Genomic DNA, 23,144 nt, shown 5'->3' on the forward strand with positions numbered 1-23,144 from the left:
TGAACCATTTCAAGTGTGCACTAAGATTTGTAGGTCAAACATGGACACGTGAGGTAGCTTACTAACAGAGCTCTTTGAAATCTCTAAAATCACCATGTTTCACATGGCAGATGTAAAAATATCCTCACCTTAACATTTCAGGACAGTTATGTTGTGAGAATAGATCAACTAAGCGATGGGAGAGATTTAGGTATTTACAACAGGCAGAACTAAGGAGAAGGCCACCAAATGATAACTGATGCCAAAGTCATCGGATGTAAATACTGAGGAGAAATCTGTCAAATCCTGCTTGTAAGATGGAAGACTGCAAAAAAAAAAAAAAAAAAAAAAGATGCCTGGCCCATTGTACTACTCTGTGTGTGAATTTTGGGGCATTAAACTTTAACCGTGTACCCTGGAACAGAAGAGATGTGTCAGCTATGGTTGCTGCAATTCTGTCTCTCATGTTATAATACCATTAGCCCTAAAGTTCAGATTCATGTCGGAATGTTAACATAGTTAAATTCCAAAGGCATTTATTAACTAGATATTTATCCACACCAAACTGTAACACTAGCGTTAGGCTTGCCATATGACTACATTATTGTTAAACACCAATACAGTTTGATATCTTAAAGCATCAATTAATTAATTGTGCAGATAACTTCACATACTTCTGTTCAAGTTATTCTATTTCAGACTTAGAGCTTTGGTAAGGTGTGCTAATTTTTAGAAACAGTTAATTTTCTGTGAATATCTTTTCCTGACCTGCATTGCTGCTAGTTATTGTTCATAGCATCAGCTACCTGTGAAGACTCTTTTACCATTGTTATTTGCTTAACTGTTACAGTTGATGACTTAGAAATGAAATATTTTACTTGCTGACGTGAAATTATTCATTCTTAAACTCTCCTTCCCTTCCTACTCTACTTCCACTTCCTATTCTTTTACTATCTATTTTGCCCCACAGTAACTTTTCTGGTTTCCTCTGGTCTTCTACTCAAATATATTACTTGTACCTATAATTATCTCTGTATACCTCTGACAGTATACTTTAACTTTAAGCTGTTACATTAATGTTTTACTCAGCAAATAGCAACTTCTTCCTCTTTTAGACACTCTAGTAATTTATCTTAGTTGGTTCTGCCCCAAATCACCCACTGCAAGCCCTATGATCTATGGTTACTGAAAGAGCGCTATCTAGGAACCACAACTGTACTGCACTATCATCAATTCCCTTATCTCTTAAACTATTAAATATGTTCTACTTTTACATTGCCTAAAATTGCATCTGACCAGCCTCAGCTTCCACCAGAACTTGTAGCGCCCCTCCTATTCCCAAGTCACTACCCCATGTAACTCCACTCAATCAAGTCTACCTTTATCAATTTATCTATTGTTGCCCAAAAATTAGTGCAACCTGCTTCTCTGTCTTCCTTAGCCTTGACTACCTACATAGTACTCAAGCAAATCTACAGACTCTTAGTTCCCTAACTTAAACTTAAACTCACAGTTCAACACATCACCCTTTTGTATGGTCAATACTTGTCTTACTGCTTGTTTTTGTGAGTCTTTTCAGCTCGGGTGTAGCTCTGGTTGCCCTCACTACACTTGGGCTCACTCTGCTCCCCTACCCTACCCCCATTCCAACCCACCCCCTTTTCAATTACATATACACTAGCCATAACTCCACCCTTTATACTCATTAACCAATAACAGCCATTTCTTACACCATAAATAAACACAATTTAACCTGCATCATCATTTCTAATTGAAACCTAAGACAACACTCCTGGCTCACTTACGTAACCTATCACAGGTTCAAACCCTCCAAACCAAATTCCACATACTCTAACATCAAATAACTATATTTAATTCATACACACCCAACACTACTCACTTATTAAAACCTCATTATCCACTCTTCTAATCCATACACCTATATATCACCATGTTGCTCTTACATATCTCAGTCCTTAGCTTTCCTTACTTCCCTTCTCCATCTTACTGCTTATCACAACCTCACAATTTCAAACAATGTCTACCGAAACCATCCCTTCCTCACCCCACCTCACTCCATAATCACAAATATTCCCATAGCACCACATCTCTTCAACTCATCCAATACAAGCCCATTTACATATAGATACCTAATGCTACAGTATTCAGTATACCAAGCCCATAAATATGCTAAGCTAACACCTAAATACCCACACCCATAACAAAATAGGAAACCACAACTGAAATTAAGTGGGGACATCCACACAAACCCAGGCCCTAAACCAACACAACAAATACCTCAGACTCTAAACACCACATCACCACCACACTATGACAAAACACACCAGCATCCTAATCATAAATACAAATCTAATAAGCCTCATAAATAAAACACATTAACTCCATGCTTTCATATCCCTCTACACCCCTGATGTAGCAATATTAAAAACTTGGCTAACCCCCCCCCCCATTAAAAAGACAATGAAATATTACCCCAGGTTACAACATTCACAGACTAGACAGGTTAAAAAATTAGGTGGGGGCATAGCTATATTATACAAGGATACACCTAAACTCAAACACATACAATCCTATCCCCAAATCCTCAACAACAGTAAAATACTAACCTGCCACCTTGAGTTAAACCCAAAAAAGCATGTCATGATAATATCAGTCTATATCCCCCCACCTAGAAACAACCCATCCATAATCGAAGACCTACTTTCTTGGTCATCCTCCACATTTAACCAAGAAACCATAATATTAGGTGATTTCAATACAGACTGGCCTACTTGCTCCTCAGACTGCCCTTCTAACTTCATAAACATCCAAAGAAACAACTAGAATTGACAAGCACAGTAGCGGGCAGTCAATACTAGACTGGATCTTAACTAATAACCCTTCTCTAGTCCATCATTCAGGATGTCTTCCAGACAGCCTAAGTGACCACCGTCCCACCTATCTACTCAAGCATCATCCAAACACCACAAAAAACACAATATATAAACAAGTCATAAACACTTCTTAGCCACTACTTTCAATACACTCCTGCAGCTATGCAACTGGTCCCCTTTAACACATCTCCATCTAGACCAAGCTGTAGAATACTTCAACACCAAATTCCTTGAAATACTAAATAGTTTAGCCTAAGAAAAGCCTGAGTCAAATCCAACAACACTCCATGGTTAACCAGAGAAACTAAACAATTACTCAAACAAAGAGACAAAGCATGGTCCAAGACCAAAGTAACAAAACCCAAAGCTCCCTTGAAACCTACCGTCATTTAAGAAACAAATCCAAAAAACAGGCCACAAATGACAAAAAAAAAAAAAAACTGCTATTCCACAATACAGCAAACTCGCCACACTAATCCCCAGAAATTCTGGAGCTCCATTAAAAAACTCCTAGAACCAGGTCAATCTCTTACTCCATTGCCCACCAACAGAAACACTAAAGACAGTATAGCCACCCAGTTCAGTTCACATTCTTTACTAATTCCATTCTATCACCCAATACCAATTATTTTCCCCTAAAACCTGTCCAAACAAGTACCATAAAAAAACTACTAAATAAATTAGAGCCCACCGCCCTCGCCACAGACCAACTACCCCACACATACCTAAAGTTAGCAGATAATGCGATTGCCTACCTTGTTTCACTATTGATCAACCAATCAATCAGTGAGCAATACATCCCCAAACTCTGGAAAACGTCCTACATCATTCCTCTACACAAAGGTGGCACCTCAACAGAATTCTCCAACTATAGACCAATAGCCATTCTCTCACCCCTCTCAAAAATACTAAAAAAATGCATACATTCCTAGCTCATGAACTATCTAACCAATAATAATATGATAACCACATCCCAACATGGATTTTGGTCCACGTACAGCACCACAACTGCCTTCTTAAGCTTCACAAATACAGTTAATCAACTGAATGAAGGACAACAAATTGCCTCCATCTTCCTTGATATGTCAAACGCATTCGATACTGTATCCCACGAAAAACTCGTCAATGAGCTATCCCACTTAAACCTATCCCCTACAGCTTTCTTCTGGTTTCACAATTACCTCTGTGACCAAAAGCAAGTGGCAGAATAATCTCTCCGCACTCTTTACCAGTTACAGTAGGTGTTCCCCAAGGTTCAGTTTTGGGCCGACTACTCTTTACAATCTTCACCAACAAACTTTATACTGCAACTAACCTAGCAAACATAATCCAATACATAGATGACTCTACTCTAATATGCGCCACACCCTCACTTCCACAACTTCAAGACATAACCCAGAAAGCCTTCTCAGGCATAGAATCTTACCTCTCCATCTATCAACTCCTTCTAAGCCCAAATAAAACCAAATTAATATTCTTCTCCAACAAAATGTCCAACTGCCAAGTGCCACCCTTCCTCATCTAGTCAACCAAGAGAACCAAAATAGAACCCACCTCACATCATACTACTTGATGTCACCATAGCTAGCAGCTTAAGATTTGATAAACATGTTATACTTGTTAAGAAAACCCACATCAAACATGAGTCTCTCTACACAGCCAAACCATTCCTAACCAACACTACCAGACAATCCATTGCTAGAACACACATTTCCTCCACCTTGTTATACCCTGCCCGATATTTACTAACCTCAAAAAAGTGATTTAACCAGACTGGAAGCCTACTACCACAAAATCACTAGATTCACCACAAACTTATCACATAGCGCCCATCACTGCACTGTGCTTCATCATAACCCTCAAAAACTTGCTATTGCCCATGCCATTACTAACATTCCTGACAACTGTCCTGCTCTCCACAACCTCGTACAACCCTACTCAAATAACAGAACACTAAGATCAGCTGACAAAACCCTATTAAAGGTGACTAAATCTAACAAAAGCTTTGGTGATTCTCTTTACTACAATCAAATTTCCAGGGCCTGAAACTCCATCCCCCAATACATCCTAACTACTGCCTGCCCAACAAAGTTCAAACAACTTCTCAGAGTTCACCTAGCTGACAAGTGGCTTTGCTCATGTTCCACCCCCAGCTAAATTAAATTGTTTCCTTTTTTCCTAACCACTCACCTACTTACTAAACAATTTTACCTCTAGACATTCTGTTCTATTCAACCCACCTCTCCTACCTTCACAGCTCCCTACTTTCTGCTTAGCTGTTCCTTATACTTTAATCAGTTTTCACCCTTTTTTCTCTCATTCACTTAAAAACTGCAGTGTATAATAGTTCTGTTGACAAACCAAGCCAATCACATTACTGTAATCCCAAAATGTTCATCTCAGATTCATGTAATCTCTGCAATGTGTAATAGTTCTGCTGACAAACCAAGCCAATCACATTACTGTAATCCCAAAATGTTTATCTCATATTCATGTAATCCCTGCAATGTGTAATAGTTCTGCTAACAAACCAAGCCAATCACATTACTGTAATCCCAAAATGTTCATCTCAGATTCATGTGATCAAATAAGTACTATTGTATATAACATTTGCTATTGCTTTGTTGTACTGTTTTGAATTGCATTGTCTTGTTTACTATATAATTACATGTGGAGCTTTACTACCCGGGCCTCAGCTGAAAATGGGTTAACAGCCAAGTCGGATATCCCCAGTTAACAAATGTTAAATAAATAAATAAAAAATAAAGTCACTTTTTTTGGGAAAAAAATATATGCTGAACTTGTAGAAACCCAAACAATATTGTTAAGGGGCTGGGAAATTTTAATAGGGCTTAGCTACATTTTACTATTTTTATCTAAATAATTGTTTCTTTACATTGCTTTCATAACTATGTGCCTTTAAATAATTTTTCTTTTTTGCATAAATGATCTTTCAGTGTTGACACATGTAGCCAGCAATTAGTGTTGCTGCCTCACTGCACTTGGTTCTCCAGTTTGATCTCAGCTGGGGTGCCCTGTGGATGCATAGGGTTTTACTTGGTGCTCTGATTTCCTCCCACATCTGAAAAGCATACCATCAGTCCTTGAAGCTGGACATTGGTATGAGTGTCACATGTGATTGCTTTTGTGCAGCCTCATGATTACTTCTGTGCAGGCTGGTATAAACTCTCATTATATCCTGCATTAGTTTCTCTGCCTTGTACTCACATTTGGCTTCCTAATTAGACATATCAGTGTCAGAGAGTTGTGAGGTGACAGATTACCCTTGTGACCCTGAAGCACAGTAATAGAGAATGAATTAATACATAAGTTAATTATTTAATTATATTTCTGGTACCTGGAATAGGGAGACAGGCCAAGGCCCCTGTTTTAGAGGTACACTCAAAATATGCATAGCAGTTGGAAATAATTATGCAGTTTTATTAAGAGAAAATAATGAGGGTTGGATTAATTAAGGACTTTAGACCAGGTTTAGTCACTAAAAATAAATACTGCAGTTTCATACTTATTAAATGTATTATACTATTTTTGGAAGCAGTAAAAAAGCAAAATATTGCTGATCAGACTTCTTTCAAGGCTAGGGTACAAATATTAGAATCAATTGAATGTTTTGTTTTTCAAAACAGAAAGTGATATAGAGAGTTAAATTATTAATAGTTGTATAAATGAATGTAGTAATATGCATTATTGTTTTATTATTATTATTATTAGTAGTAGTAGTAGAGGCACATATGCAACAGATGGTAACATTTGTGAATATAAATTCACTGTAGTGCCTTGGCTTGAAAAAACTTTGTATGAAATGAATTTTTAGAAACAGTTTGATGGAGTCGTGTGAAAATACTATTTAATGTTATAATTCCAAATGGCACTGAATTTTGAGGTCAGATGGATTGCACTGACCTGGACGATGTGGTATTCTAACTGATAAAGTAGGTGTGATTTGTTTATTAATAAGTGAAGTGTCTATTTAAGAGCTGAAGTGCAACTTTACATAACCATTTAGGAATAAAAAAAAAGAAAAAGAAAAAAAAAACAGATGTAGGCATCAACCAAAGTATTTAAAAGGGGATATAATAAATACTGCTAGGTTACTTACATACGGAAGCTACTCAAACTATCAAGTTTGAAGTCTTTAAGGAAGTAGGTTTGGTTTCACACTGTCATACTACAATAAAAAAATATTTTAGATTGGGTTTTAACTAAGAAAATATATGTTTTGAATATACTACCACAGAATATTAGTAACCATTAGAGACTGGTATTGCACATATCCTATCAATGAGTAAGATGGTTGTAGATATTTTACCATGGTGCTTCTTATTGGGTCCCTGTACATCAGAGCATAGTCACTGAATGCCCACCCCCACATACACACACACACACACACACACACACACACACACACACACACACACACACACACACACACACACTATAGAAAGCCTGGAAGCATCACTAAAAGGTCTCCCTTTATCAAATGACCACACAGATTATCCAAAGTGGCAAAAAAAATAAATAAATGAGGGTGAATGAATAGAAGGGAAGTCTAAATGAAAAAGTCTAAACTAGACTCAGATGTACTGCAGCCAGCTGGCACAAAGTGGCATTCTTTTAATCATATACTACACCTAACAGAGAAGCTGAAGAGTGAAGTGTACAAAGCAATAGTATAACCATTGCTTCTGCACAACACAGACACCTGGGCAGTGAAAGCAGAGCAGCTGAGGAAGCTTGAGGTGATGGACATGAAGTGTTTGAGATGGGTAGTAGGATGAATATTGTGGGACAGATGAAAAAAATAAGACTTCATCGCCCCACTTGCACAGAATGTCAAGGAGAAAAAAAATATTGTGGTTTGGCAAGATGTGCAGGAAAGTAGAAGATGATTTGGTAAAGAAGATTTGTGAGAAACAGGAAGAAGGCAAGAAGAGATGAGGACATCCAGCCACAAGAAGGATGAATTCTGTGAGAGAAGACCTACTACAGTCAGGCATGACTGTCAAAGAAGGCTATGTTCTGATTCAAAATATGTAGTGACAGTTGACATTGTAGCCTGACCCCATGCTGTGGGCAAAAAGGCTATGTTCTGATTCAAAAGATGTAGTGACAGTTGACATTGTAGCCTGACCCCATGCTGTGGGCAAAAAGGAGTTGTTGATGATGATGATGATAATGACCATCATGTACCAAGTGTAATGTACCTTGGAATGACCAGAAACATTTGACAAAATGAATCAAATTCCTGAGTACTTAAGTAATGCTGATTTCCGAGGTGGTTTGATCAGCTAGGTAAGAAATTGTCTCGCTAGTAGTGTTTACTGTACTGAAATAACTTGAGAAATATCAAGGAAAAGTGTTGTTTATTATAAGAGGTGATTCATATGGATCTAGGCTTAACCTGTTATTTCTTTTTTCTCTCTTGCAATGTTTACACTGTTTCAGGTATCCAGGTCTTTTAAAATCCATTAAGCATTCAGAAGACAATGTTTCAGTATTAACTAAATTGGAAAAAAATGTTGCATTTACTGAAAGCTGGTTTGTATTTATAACAAGAAGTTTTATGGAGTCAATGTCTTCACTTAAATAAACAAAACAGTGAGACATTGATTTCTGGAGATGTCAGTAACTGATTTAATGACTTTGCTTATGAAGCAGCTTTGTTTTTCTCTCTCACTCTCCAGTAATCCTTCAGCAATCACCTGTAGTTGACTTGGCTCATTTATTCCCCTCTATATTTGAGAACACTGAGAGGGTGGCAAATGTCATGTATCTCAATTGTTAATTGGTGAGAATTCTCTCATTTTTTTGTATTCTCTTAAGCCCGAACCATGGTGGTCAGACGGCATATGCCAAAGCAGGCCCTGCAATGCAATTGCTGTGGTGTATGCTCATCTATAGACAGAAAGACACATTCATAAACACACACCCACACCTGAACACCCACCCTCATAGCCACACCCAAACACCTATATGGAAATCTCTTTCAGTAAACAGGAAAAACACCAAACCAGCATGAATAATCCAAAAAGCAGGGAAAAGAAGGCTTCCACACTCCAAAATGCTTGAATTCCACGTAGTCCAGCTAAAAACTTCTTCAGCCAAATGCAGTACATAAAAAAGCAACACAGCACTTAAAAATAATCCAAAAAGATAAGTGCTTTCGTTCCACTGGCCTATAAATAGGAACTTCAGATAAATGAACAAACTGCCAGTAGTCTTCTTAAATACTCTTAAACCAATCATAGCTAAAATTCAGAACACACCCTTATTGCATGAAATAGCCTGACAAAACCAAGCAAAGTAAAAAAGGCATAGTAAAAGGAACACCCCCCTTTTTCTTTTCATTCATAAAAAGAATGTAACAATGTTATACACAATAGTAACATTCTAAGGCTAAAATTCAGCTAAAGAGAAAAAAAATGATACATTCTATCTATTTAAAGCTCTTAATTTAAGCAGACATTTTATATTCTCTGCATAATTTAACCCTGGCCAAAATTGTGCATTTAAACGTAGCAACTCTGCTTTCTCAAGTAAAAAGGGCCAGGCACCTGCACGTTCTGACATAATTAATGTTTGTAAAACAAAAAAATTGAAAACATGCCCAGGACTAGCAATAATATGTTTTGCTAAAGCATTTGTTTCTTTCCCTAGATGAATGTCACTAAGGTGCTCACTCATTCTGTTTTTTAATTTGCGTTCAGATTTTCCTACATAGAAACAAGAATAATAGGAACAAATAACACAATACATTATCTTACTAGTGTTATCAATTAGGTGGAGATGTCAGTAACTGATTTAATGACTTTGCTTATGAAACAGCTTGGTTTTACTCTCTCACTCTCCAGTATTCCTTGAGCACTCACCTCTAGTAGGCTTGGCTCATTTATTCTCCTCTATATTTAAGAACACTGAGAGTGTGGCAAATGTCAAGCATCTCAGTTGTAATTGGTGGGAGTTCTCTCATTTTTTGTATTCTCTTAAGCCCGAACCATGGTGGCCAGACGGCATATGCCAAAGCAGGACCTACAATACAATTGCTGAGGTGCATGCTAATCTATAGACAGAAAGACACATCCACAAACACAGACTCACACCCGAACACCCACCCTCATAGCCACACCTCAACACCTATATGGACATCTCTTTCAGTGCCTGGTTCACTGAGGCTACAACAACCAGGGAACGTCCCTTTCTGCTACAAAGCCAGCTTACTTATGTAATTTTAACATATAATGACATAAAAGGTTCAAGTGTCACATGTTGTAAAAGACCTTCAAATTATTTTAGCAAACCTTTATAGGAAAAGAAAGCAATTCTTTCTTCTTTTAAAGTCATGTCAGTAAATTATATTTTCTTATAAAAATTAAATTACTTAGTAAAATATTTCATGTATTTTTCTGTCACACATTTTAAGAATTTGAAACAGTACATCATTCCATTTGATTGCAGGTCTGTTTGATTGTGTGCAGAAACATGCAGTGCTTAAAATTAGTTTACATCTTAAAATTACAGCTGAATTTGTACTTTGGAGCTTGAGTTTTATTTAATAGCTCTGAAATATGTATGGATGTTCCCACATGCCTTTCTTTCACTTATTCATATTTCAAATTATTTACTTATTTGCAAGGATTCAACAGTAAAATGTATTTATACTGCTTAAATAACATGAAGCACCTTCACAAAACAAATCTGTATTCAGATTTGTTTTGTGTTACGACAAATGTTTCAGTAAATGCAAGTTCAATTCTTTTTGCCTTTTTAGAAGTATTTTACAAATCGTGTCCAATGACTGATTGATGATAAAACTTTTCAAACACTATTTATACTTAGTCATATTTATATTTATACATGATTTGTGACACATCTATGCCCTTGTATGACTTGAAATCTTTACAACAGGATATTTCTTGACTGACCTTTAAGAATAAAATGGATAAATGAAATTAAATGTCCTTCCACTTCAGCATTGACTAGATAGATAGACAATAAATATTAATGCTTCTGTGAGTTACTCGACTTTCTGTTAGCATCATATACTAATAGTTATGCTAATGTTATGTGAATTTGACATGTATATGACGTTACAAACACATACCCAGATGCCCCTAAACTAGAAATCATTTTCTTAGTGAAATCAGGTATTATTTCACATGATTACTACTTACTGGTGTGTCCTTGCAAGGTGCAAAGGAGAAGTGCTGCAGCATTTTGACAAGGGCTACTTTCATGCTGAGAAGTGTAAATCGCATTCCAATGCAGTTCCGAGGGCCTGCTCCAAATGGCAAAAAGGCATACGGGTCCATCATTGCTTTGTTTTCTTTACTAAATCTGGAATACAAAAGTGGCATTTGTATATTACGGTCTTGATGTTTTGCTAGCTAAGTGAATACAAACCTACAACCCTACACACACACACACACACACACACACACACACACACACACACACACACACACACACACACACACACACGCACGCACACGCACACACACCTTTCCATATACAAAAGTTCATATGACCTTCAAAGGACTTTCAAATGAATATCTACATGTACCAGGTCATTTTGCATAAAAAGGAACTATCAATGCACAGTTATGAAACTGCTTTTTGGGTAGTATGAAAACAGGAAATATAAGAGGAGTCAGAATAATACCTTCATGGCTATTTACCATGAATTATAAAAGTTTGTGCAATGTGCAACTTGTAATGTTATGTAGAAGAGTACAGTACACATCCGTGTCAGACGTCACTTTCAGAGGAGGAGTTACAGGTCACATTGGATAACATCTTGTAAAGTCTGTGGCAAACCCATAAAGAATGGCAAAGGTATGACCTACCACTTGCAAAATAGTACGCACATTCATAAGTTGGGCAATCACTAATACTTCTGGGACAGAGTTTCAGAATACATTGCTCAGGACCCTCCTGTTGAACTAAGAAGTGTCATTATGGAATTTGGTCCCAAACAGTTATGCTGCAGTTACGTTGTAAAGTCACCCTTATGGAGACAACTGCTGAAACTGAATGAAATGTTCATGAAGTGGGTCAGCACAGGCAGCATATTTAAAAGTTGTGGCCAGAATATAGTGACTGACAGAGCTCAGGAGAACATAGATCAGATTAAATGTAGGTTCTTAACTTTGGCAGTGGCTTGGTAGTGAAGGCAAAATGTTCATAGTAATATTAAGACTTCTAGTCATCTGTCAAATTAAATGTAGTCTGTTAACTTTGGTAATGTTTTAGCCAGTCATTTGGACCAGATAATGCCTGGTGGGCTTAGAGCCACTAGCTGTGAACAGTGGTAGTATCATTTGTCAGTGCCATCTCTTGAAGATGATGTCTTAACCACTGTGGGAAATGATTTTATTGCAGAGATTTTCAGGGTAACTGAGCCATGGTTTATGAGATGAGGCAGTAAACACAGTATTTAAAGAAAGTTGTATCCAACATACTTTTGGCTGCTCCCATTAGGGGTTGCCACAGCAGATCAACTGTTTCCATTTCTTCCTGTCCTCTGCATCTTGCTCTGTCACACCAACCACCTGCATGTCCTCTCTCACCACATCCATAAACCTTATCTTAGGCCTGCCTTTTTTCTGGTTACCTGGCAGATTCATCCTTAGCATCCTTTTCCCAATATACTCTGCATCCCTCCTCAGCACATGTCCAAACCAACGTAATCTTGCGTCTCTGGTTTTGTCTACAAACCTTCTAACCTGACCCTCTAATAAACTTATTCCTAATCCTGTCCATCCTCGTCACACCCAGTGCAAATCTTCATCTCTGCCACGTCATGCTCTGACTCCTGCCTTTTTGTCAATGCCGCTGTCTCCAACCCATATAACATAGCTGGTCTCACTACCCTCTTGTAGACCTTCCCTTTCACTCTTACGGGTACTCGTCTGTCACAAATCACTCCTGACACTCTTCTCCACCCACACCATCCTGCCTGTACTCTCCTCTTAACCTCTCTTCCACACTCACCATTACTCTGAACTGTTGATCCCAAGTACTTAAACTCATCCACCTTCACCACCTCTACTCCCTACATCCTCACCATTCCTCTATCCTCCCTCTCATTTACACACATATATTCTGTTTTAGCCCTGCTGACCTTCATTCCTCTCCTCTCTAAAGCATATCTCCACCTCTCCAGGGTCTCCTCAACCTGGTCCCTACTCTCACTACAGATCACAATGTCATCTGCAAACATTATAGTCCATGGGAACTCCTGTCTGATCTCGTGTGTCAACCTGTCCATCACCATTGCAAATAAGAAAGGGCTCAGAGCTGATCCTTGATGTAATTCCACCTCCACCTTAAATGCATCCGTCACTCCCACCGCAGACCTCACCGCTGTCATACTACCCTCGTACATATCCTGCACCACTCTTACATACTTCTCTGACACTCCCAACTTCCTCATACAATACCACACCTCCTCTCTAGGCACCCTGTCATATGCTTTCTCTAAATCCACAAAGACACAATGCAACTCCTTCTGACCTTCTCTGTACATCTACATCAACACTCAGAGCAAACATTGCATCTGTAGTGCGCTTTCCTGGCATGAAACCATACTGCTGATCACTAATCATCACCTCCTTCTTAACCTAGCTTTCACTACTCTTTCCCATAACTTCATGCTGTGACTGATCAGTTTAATCCCTCTGTAGTTACTACAGCTTGATGTTAAAATGGGTTAAGCACTTGGGCTTCAGGCCAGTTATTTTACATTAACAGGGTTCGTGGTCTGCACTCTTGTGGGAGGAGAGGCTGGACTCTGCCCTTCTGAGCTGGGAATTTCTGGTTAAAGACTTATAGTGCCTGCATATTTCAATTGCTTCTTACTGAAATTGGTACACCTTGTTTGCTGTAGCATAGACTAGATCCGGGCCTGCTGAATCTAGCTTTGTTTGTATAACTTGATCACTAATCCATGCATTCTTTAAAGTATTCAATTGTATTTATTACTGCTTGGTAGTAACTTGATTAAAGTGTAGCTATCATTCTAAGTCTTTTGGATTAAGCACTTGGGCTTCAGACCAGTTGTTTTACATTAGGAAGGTTTGTGGCCTGCACTGTGGTGGCAGGACAGGTAGCTTACATCCTTCTAAGTTGGGAACTGCTGACTGAGAGCTCAGTGTCTATTATTCTAAAAGTGTATTAGTTCTGGTTTAAGCACTTGGGCTTCAGGCCAGTTATTTTACATTAAGAGGGTTCGTGGTCTACACTCTTGTGGGAGGAGAGGCTGGACTCTGCCCTTCTGAGCTGGGAATTTCTGGTTAAAGGCTTATAGTGCCTGCATATTTGAACTGTTTCTTACTGAAATTGGTATACCTTGTTTGCTGTAGCATAGACTAGATCCAGGCCTGCTGAATCTAGCTTTGTTTGTATGCTTGTTGTTTGTTTGCTTGTTATTTCCCTGAAACACTAATTCCACCTAAAACGCGGCTTTTCAGCACTTCTGTGGATCCCTAGTGATATCTGCATTGCTTACTGTACTTATTTCCTTGTTTCACTTGAAAGAAAGTTGCTATGTGTTGTTTTTTGCATTTAAGTTACCTGTAACACATTGCATTTAAGTTACCTGGCACTTGCTCACTAAAGCAATTATATAAGTCAGCACTAAAAAATTAAAAGCACTACACCCTCACAAACTCCCCTTGAGTACCTTGTTCCCCATTGGCCCTTTTTTTCAATTATAAAGGAATTCCCAATACTATTCTAGCATGTCCACAGGTCATTTGCCAATCTCCTCTCCAGTCCAGCTGGTGAATCTGGGAATCTTGAGGCAATGTTACAACTGCCTCATGTACACAGACAACCCTCTCCTCCTCCCAACAAATTCCAACATGTGAGAGATGCAACCATATAACCAAACTGGAGGCTAAGCTCTCTCAACTCAGTACTGGCATAACCAGTCAGGAGGAGAAGGAAACCACACTCACTACAATTCCAGTCTCACATAGACCTACCACGACAGCAAACCAAACACATAAACACACAAAAACATACTTGGAGGCTCTAAATAAAAATCTGCCTAAGCAGCAGAGACCTCCAAAGCAGACACCCAAGCAACCGCTACCCCAAAACAAAACACATGCAACACATTGCTCACAAAGCCAGTGTGCCGAACAGTCACAGCCCTTAAGGCTAAACAACACACCTGATACACTTGTAATAGGTGACTCTATCGTCAGGCACACTGACGTCCTGCTCACCAGGCTGAACAAGGAGAAGGTCATGGTGAGCTGCCTGTCGGGCGCTAGGATCCGCCACATAACACAAGCCCTCGAAACTTTCCTTAGCATGGAGAACATCGATATCTGTGCAGTAACAGAAACATGGTTCAAGGCTCCCAAGAGCACCCCAGCACTACCAGGTTATACCTCATACTATGCTTTTCGGCCCCAAAACTTGGACCGAACCACAAAAGGAGGGGGAGTATCAATATTCGTCAAAGATACCCACACCTCCAGGTTGGTGGCACAGCACGAAGCATCAGAGACTATCCATGTGCAACTAACAGTGGGTAAAACTGCCTTCCAGTTTACAGCCTGCTACAGACCTCCCTCCCAAACCCAGGAACCCCACTCAGCCTTCCTGAGAACACTGGAAAATATGAAGGTCTCTCCAAACACCATTATATTGGGCGACTTCGACTACCCAAACATAGACTGGGAGCATTACTCTAGCTCCAACATCCTAGCCCAAAGGTTCCTAGAATTTATAAACTCAAATGCTGTGGAACAACTTGTTACCACTCCCACAAGAGGGGAAAACATACTGGACCTGATCATAACCAACATGGGGACTCTATGCTCCAGACCAGAAGTGTATCCCTCACTGGTAAGATCAGACCATAAACTAATCTCACTGGATATTCACATCCCGACCCCACCCCCTGCCCAGAAAACCACAGTGAAAAACTTCTCTAAAGCAAATTTCACACTCCTCAAAACCGAGGTGGAATCCTTCAAAGCCCCAGGGCCTGTGGAAAATACAGCCCGGACCGCAGAATCCTTTATAAATGCATTCTATGAACACCTTCAGGAATGCATGGATCATGCAATCCCAAATAAAACCAAGACCCAATCCTCCAAAGGCAGACGTCCTGTCTGGTGGACCCCAGCCATAAACAAACTATACAATAGAAGGAGGAAGCTACTACATGATAGAACAAAATCCCAAAAAGGGAAGGCATCTCTGATCAGTATTAGCAAAAAACTATGGGCACTCATAAAATCGTTTAAGGCCAGCTTTGAGAGAAAAATTGCACAGGACACTAAGGATAATCACAAGGCTTTCTTTAGTTATGTTAGGAACCTGGGTGTGAATTCCCAAATATGCTCAGAATTAGTCCAAAATGACAAAAAATACACCAAACCCACAGACATTGCCAACATCCTAGCTGACAGGTTCAGCGCAAACTCCCCCCCCCACCACCAAAAGGGCAAATATCTATCTCAGCAGAGTGCTGCCCCCCTGACATCTCAGATGCTTAGGTAAGAGCCGCCCTCTCCAAAGCAAAAAACACAGCATCAATGTGACCAGACAGTGTCCTGGGCTGCGTCTTACATGAACTCCAAGAAGAGCTAAACCCAAACATAAAACTACTGTTCAATCTCAGCCTTACTACAGGATATGTACCCAAAGAGTGGCGTACAGCAACAGTGGTCCCTCTCCACAAAGGTGGTGCCTCAACGAATCCTAGAAACTATTGCCCCATAAGCCTGACTAGCTTTGTCTGCAAAGCTATGGAAAGGATCATCATGGACCTCATAAATAAAGATATTGGGGACCTACAGACACTGGATCCTACCCAGTTCGGCTTTGTTAAGGGCAGATCCTGCCTCTTAAACCTGGTTGATTTCTTTGAAACAGTCACTAAGGCCATTGACGAGGGGAAGGTGGTCCACACAGCCTACCTGGACTTCACAAAAGCCTTTGATACAATACCCCACTTGGGCATTATTAGAAAAGATAAGCTCACCAACTTAAATATAAACCCCTATGTCACTAGATGGGTTGCAAACTGGCTCAAGGACAGAACCCACATGGTTAGAATTACTGGAGCCATGTTAGACCCCAAACCAGTTACAAGTGGTGTCCCACAAGGCTCAGTCCTGGGACCTTTCTTGTTCGGTATATATTTCTCGGAGGTACAGGCCAACACGGAAGGACTGTGACTGACCAAGTTCACAGATGACTGCAAACTGGGCACCATAATCGACTCTCCAGCCAACACAAGCATCCTCCAAAAGGGCCTCATAGAAACAGACAACTGGTGCCAGAGACATGGCCTCAAGCTAAATACCAAAAAGTGTATAGTCATCCCCTTTGGCAAAAACAAAGTGCCCACAGATTACCACATAGGTGGTAATCCATTAAGTACAGAAGAAGTAATTAGAGACCTGGGGACCCAAGTTGATAGCAATCTCTCATTTGACAACCACGTGGCCAAAGTGGTTAGAAAAACATTTTATATAGCCCACCTAATCATGAAGGGATTCACATCTAGATCAGGGGAGGTCATCGTGCCTCTTTACTCATCCCTCATCAGGCCCATAATTGAGTACAATGCCCCATTTTGGGATGTACCTTAACAGACACCTGCAGCAACTGGAAAGACCCCAAAAGTACCTCACCAAGAGGATCAAAGGGCTCAAACAGATGCCATATGCTGCCCGGTTAAAGAAACTCCAGCTCTACTCAGTGGCATACTGCCTGCTCAGAGGCGATCTGTGCCTGACTTATAAAGCCATGTCCAAACTGGAATTAATGGACATGCTGCACCTCAGAAAATCCAAATCCCATCGAGCTACGCGCTCGAGAGACTTGAACCTCAGCACTGAAATAAATAGGACATGCTGGAGGGACAGATTCATAACCCAGAGGCTCCCTTCACTCTGGAATAAAATCCCAGTCCAGGTTAGGCAGAGTCCCTCATTGACTCTCTTCAAGAGGAATCTTGATGAGTGGATGGGAGATCGTAGGTTTATCCTGGATATCACTTCTGTGTCACTGTTAGACAGAGGCACAGTATACTAATCTCGAAAAAGGGCATAGCAAAATTAATTTAAAATGGGTGGCGAAAGCCAAACACACTCTGGCTAGGCTTATAAATACCCTAGGGCAGATAGCCTAGTATGAACCTATGAATCTATGAACCTATAATCATCACATGTTGAATCTTTTGGTGAGAAATACTGAACGTGGAATTCCCAAGAAACATATTTTAAAGTTTTTTTTCAACTAAGGAACTCATATATACATAATATGCATACAATAGTGACAGACCTCAAAAACCTTCATCCAAGCAAAGTCCTTCATTAAAATTTATTGCCCTCCATGTGACATGCAGCTAGCAAGAAATATTTCAGTTAAATAGGAGTACTGAATGAAGACTGGAAGTTGAATTCATGGTTTAATTATTCTATTAGATGACATATTAAGACTTCTTGCTTCTTGTAACTTAATGCAGTCTAAAATTTCCCTTTAGGAGCTGCAGTTGGACCTATTTAACACAGGCATAGACAAAAACAAGAAACATAAATGGAACAAAAATATCAGGAATATAAAAATGTGAGAATCCTAGACATGAAAAGCAAAATGTCGTGTATGGAAAAAAATTGGTGACAGTGTAGCTGAAACATGTGCCAACTATTCAGTCCAAACAGCAGCTAGAAGCCAAGATGAATATTATATTTTTCCTATAATTAGCATTCTAGAATCCCTGTTGGAGAAAGTACAATTGTATAAGTAAAATTTACCATAACATTAAATCCGCAAATGATCACTAATGTAGTAGCCTTAGCTATATGGGTTATATCCTGCCAAAGATATAACAGCCAGCCAGCTTCCAAAGCTTCAGGGCACCTTCCACATACCCAAATTGTCAGGCAGCTCAAGATGAGCTGACTAAAAGACAAGTTTGGGTGTGCAGACCTTCAGAACTTTCCTGCCAGCAGAGATGGAGGCTGAGCCCTGAAAGGACAATGCTAAAGAACAACAAAAAATATATGTCCACACCCTGGCATAAAAAAAAAAAAAAAAAAACAAGGGGATGGAGGGACAGAGTGGCTACTGCAACAGTGATCATTTGAACATCTACTGTCATGGTAAGTTTTATTTACACAGCTGTACTATGTTCATCATATTGATCAGTGCCATAGTAGCCTCAGCTGTATGGGTAGATTACCTTAGCTAACTACATTTGGGAAGTGGAAGGAGAGGAGTCTTGGAGCCCCCAGTGAATGGTCCTAACAAAGCTTGATCTCTACCTACAGAATAATCAAACTTATATTGTGTTGTTAAAATATGTACAATGGACCAAGTAGCAGCTTCTAGAACACTTCTAGAATCCAATCCTTTCCAAAAAGCCATACATGAAGCCAAAGCCCTGGTAGAGTGGGCCATAAACCTGCCTGGAATAGTTTTGTTAAGGTGAGTATAACAAAAGGTAATAGCCTTAGATAACCATTTGGAAGTAGTCTGTTTTGACACTGGGTGTGCCTTCTTCTTACCTTCATAAGATATGAACAATTAATCCAAAGAGCTGAAAGATTTAGTTCTGTCAAGATAGTGCCTGAGTTGTCTGTGGACATCCAAGGTAAGCAGTATCCTTTCATCCTCATTTTTAGGTTCAGGAAAAAAAATGGGGAGATGGATAGTTTGGCTTAAAGTAAACTCAGCCACCACTTTAAGCAGAAAAGAAGGATTAGTTCTCAAAGAAACCCTGCCCCTATGAAAAATAAGATAGGGTCAAGTCACTATAAGAGCTTGTAGCTCAGGCATCCTTCTTGTGGTTCAGAGCAATCAGCAAAACTGTTTTCCATGCTAAGAACCGCAAGTCAGCCAGGTTAGCTGGTTCAAATGGCACAAGTGTTAGCTTCTCTAACATAAAATTAAGATCCCAAGGAGGGGCCAACAGTTTTCTTGGAGGCCTCTTATGTAAAACCCCTTTCACGAACATTTTGAAATGAGACTGTATTGAGGGAGGATCTATGGGCAGACATGCTGAAATGACCAATAAATGAACCTTGCTATAGGAATAAGAACGGCCACAAGATAGTAACTCACACAAATGATACAGAACTGGAAAACAACTACCCCTAAATGGGTGCTGGTTATATCGTTGGCACTAACTAGAAAACCTTTTCAATTAGCTAATATATGATTTTCTAGTAGCAAACTTTCTTGCCTCCAGTGGTAGCTGCTGCACGTCCTCAGAAAACAGGTGCCTAAAAGGAATTAAGACCATATCATCCAGGCAGTCAATTGAAGTTGATTGATGTCAGGGTGTATCAAACACAACCCATTTTTTTGTGTGAGTAGATCCTAGTCAAGCTAGAGTTTTCACTGCGTGATACCTTAAACCCCCTGTAGTCCACTTATGCTGTGCTGACGAGGTCAGAAGAAGGCCTAATCATGCATATTCATAGCTAGTGGGGTATGGCTTTATTGGCCTGAATGCATCCACAAAGACTTAAAATAAAAGAGCAAAGTAATGGACACTCAGAAACCAAACACTTGATGTCCTTAAGGGGTCATTTGCATATATTCCATGGGCCTCTATTACAGGAGGTTTAAGGTATCACACAGTGAAAACTGTAGCTTGGCTAGGTTTTTCTTGTAGTTTTTACTAGTCTGTCTGTGTGACCTTTTTACTCTTTGGTTTGGGTGTGAATAAATCCAGTCTGTGAGCAAGGTTGTGGTAATTGACCATGTCCAAAAGAAGTCACCACAATGATCTTAGAGGATTTATTCTGAATCTTCAGAAGTACCCTGGATATTAGTGGAAAGGGTGGAAAAGCATACTGGAATATTCCTGTCCAAGGAAAGGAAAAGGCATCTGTCTTCCAGGCCTTGCATGGAGTTCTGAAACAGAATTTTGACAGTTGATTGTTCAGAGGGGAGGCAAAGAGATCTACTTGAGAACCTTCCCACAGGTGTATAAAATCTTGGAAGACCCTCCCTGATCTAGTTTTCATTTGTGAGGGTCTTCCCTTGACCTGCTCAGTTTGTCTGCCACACAGTTTTGCACTGACAGAATGCAGGATGCCTGTAGAGTGAGATTCTGTTGTGAAACTATATCCCAAGCTAACATGGCTAGTCTGCAGAGGGGGTATGACAAGGTTCCCCCTTGCTTGTTGATATACCACATGCTGGTGGTATTGTTTGTAACCACTGGAAGAGGCCTCAGGGTCCAAAGATGGTTCAGAGAGTCGAATGTCTTGATTAGGGCAAACATCTCCTTGATATTTATGTGCTAGTATCTGTCCAAGGTGTCCCACACCCCCTTCACTTTAATCCCTCCTGAAACTACTCCCCAAGCAAATCCAAAGCATCTGTGATGACTGACTGTTTAGGATCAGGGAGGGAGAAGGGAAAACCTGGATTTAAAGTTATCTGTTGTCTCCACCAAAAGATTTCTCTTTTGACAAAGCCCAGCATTGGGATTTGAAAAGATAAAGGGTGTTGATGCTTGGACCAAAGAGATTTCAGATACCACTGTATCTTTCTCATGTAGAGTCTTGCCAGAGGTATCGTGGGAATCATAGATGCTATGAGACCCAAAATCCTGGGATATTCCCTCACAATGACAAAAGTCTGACTGGAAAACCTTATAAATAACTCTAGATAAAGATCTATTTTTTCCTGTGGAAGAAAAGCTCTTTGAACTGAGGTGACTGGTTGACATCCCAGGAACACAATCTTGGCTGAAGGAGTCAAGAAAGACTTTTGAATGTTCTCTTGGAATCCCAGCTTTTGTAAGAGATTTCTCACCCAAGAGAGAGCTTCTTTACGCTTTGAAAAACACACTGTAAAAATAAGAAAGTCATCTACATATGGAAAATCGTGGATATTCTGTAGCTTGCAATGAGCTATGAGTGGAGCTTGATACTTTGTGAACACTCCTGGGGTAGTGGATAGCCCAAAGGGTAAGGTGAAGAACTGATAATGTGATACAGACACCCAAAACCTTAAGAAACATCTGAAGTCTGGATGAATAGGGATGTGATTTTTAAGTTTAATGTTGCCAGGAAACCTGAAAGAGGAAGAAGAGGTAGCAGGTTGTGAAGTGACAATATTTTGAATTTCGGCACCATCACAAATAGGTTTAGGAAAGAAAGATCCAGAAGTAGTCTCCACGATTTTTCTTTGGCACTAAGAACATCCTTGAATAAAAACCCTTCCCCAACTTGGAAGGAGGAACTGGTTATATCAATCCTGGTGGAAGCAAAATAGTTTTATCTGGAGAATGAGGATTTCCTCCCACTGTCATTTGTAACTTTGATGAATGACTTTCAGAACTATCTGTTGCAAAGGAGAAAAATGGAGACTCAGACTTTCTGGAAGAAAAAGGGGCCAGGGTGGGAAAGGTTCACAAGGTCACTTGAATAGTCATTTAGACTTTTTGTACTGTCCTTGAATTTGGGAGGTTTAAGACTTCTTTTTGGAAACCTATTGCCATTTTTGCTTAAACGCCTGTTTACTTGTATTTTTTGAGACTGTTTATTCTGCTTTTTTGCCAAAATTTCATGAGGAGATAGAGAATAACTTGGAAATTTTGGAAAATGACGGCTTAAAAATCTTAGAGATTCCCTGGATTAACTTGTTCATTTCATCTCAGTTTTTGGTCACCTCTGCAGCAGAGAGGCCAAATACCAGATCTCAATCCAAGGGAGAATTTAAAATCTCATTTTTAACATCATCTGGGAGGTTCTGAGAATGCAGCCATGCAAGCCTCCTCAAAACTGTACCAGTGCCCATAGCCCTGGTAGTAGTAGTATCAACGGAGTCATACACACACTGCCAACAATGAGTAATGACCTGCACAACAGAAAAAACTTATTTAAAACAGATTTTTCTAAACAAGAAGAAACTGCAGATAAAACATTCCTCATACTTTCACAATTTGTCAGAACAGACTTTAACATATGAGCCTATCAATTCAAAATTCTGAAAATCAAAGTTGCAGAAGTATACACTTTTCCCATATCTATCAGTAAATTCCCAATCCTTACTAGAAATAGTAGGATTGGAATTAACTAAGTACTTAGCAGCAGTGGTATCAACTAAAGCTAAAGCTGCTGGGTCAGGTTTGGGAACAGAGTATAAAAATGTAAAAGACTGAGGAACTTTATACACCCTATCTGCCTTTTTAGGGGCAGCTATCTGACTTTCAGGAAAATTGTAATCATTAACACACACATCCTCAAAAGCAGACACAGCAGG

General features: G+C 39.6%; 1 protein-coding gene across 1 annotated transcript in view; it reads right to left on the reverse strand.

Moving 5' to 3' along the window:
- Positions 1-23,144, reverse strand: part of LOC122816603 (cytochrome P450 3A56-like) — a 262,199-nt gene that overhangs the window by 12,541 nt on the left and 226,514 nt on the right. Inside the window, exon 12 of the mRNA XM_044089504.1 lies at positions 11,066-11,228. Coding sequence (XP_043945439.1) covers positions 11,066-11,228 — 163 coding nt within the window. The remainder of the gene's footprint in view (positions 1-11,065; positions 11,229-23,144) is intronic.

This window comes from Protopterus annectens, chromosome 12.part0 (assembly GCF_019279795.1).
Source record: "Protopterus annectens isolate FY-2018-M chromosome 12.part0, PAN1.0, whole genome shotgun sequence".
Lineage (NCBI taxonomy): Eukaryota > Metazoa > Chordata > Ceratodontiformes > Protopteridae > Protopterus > Protopterus annectens.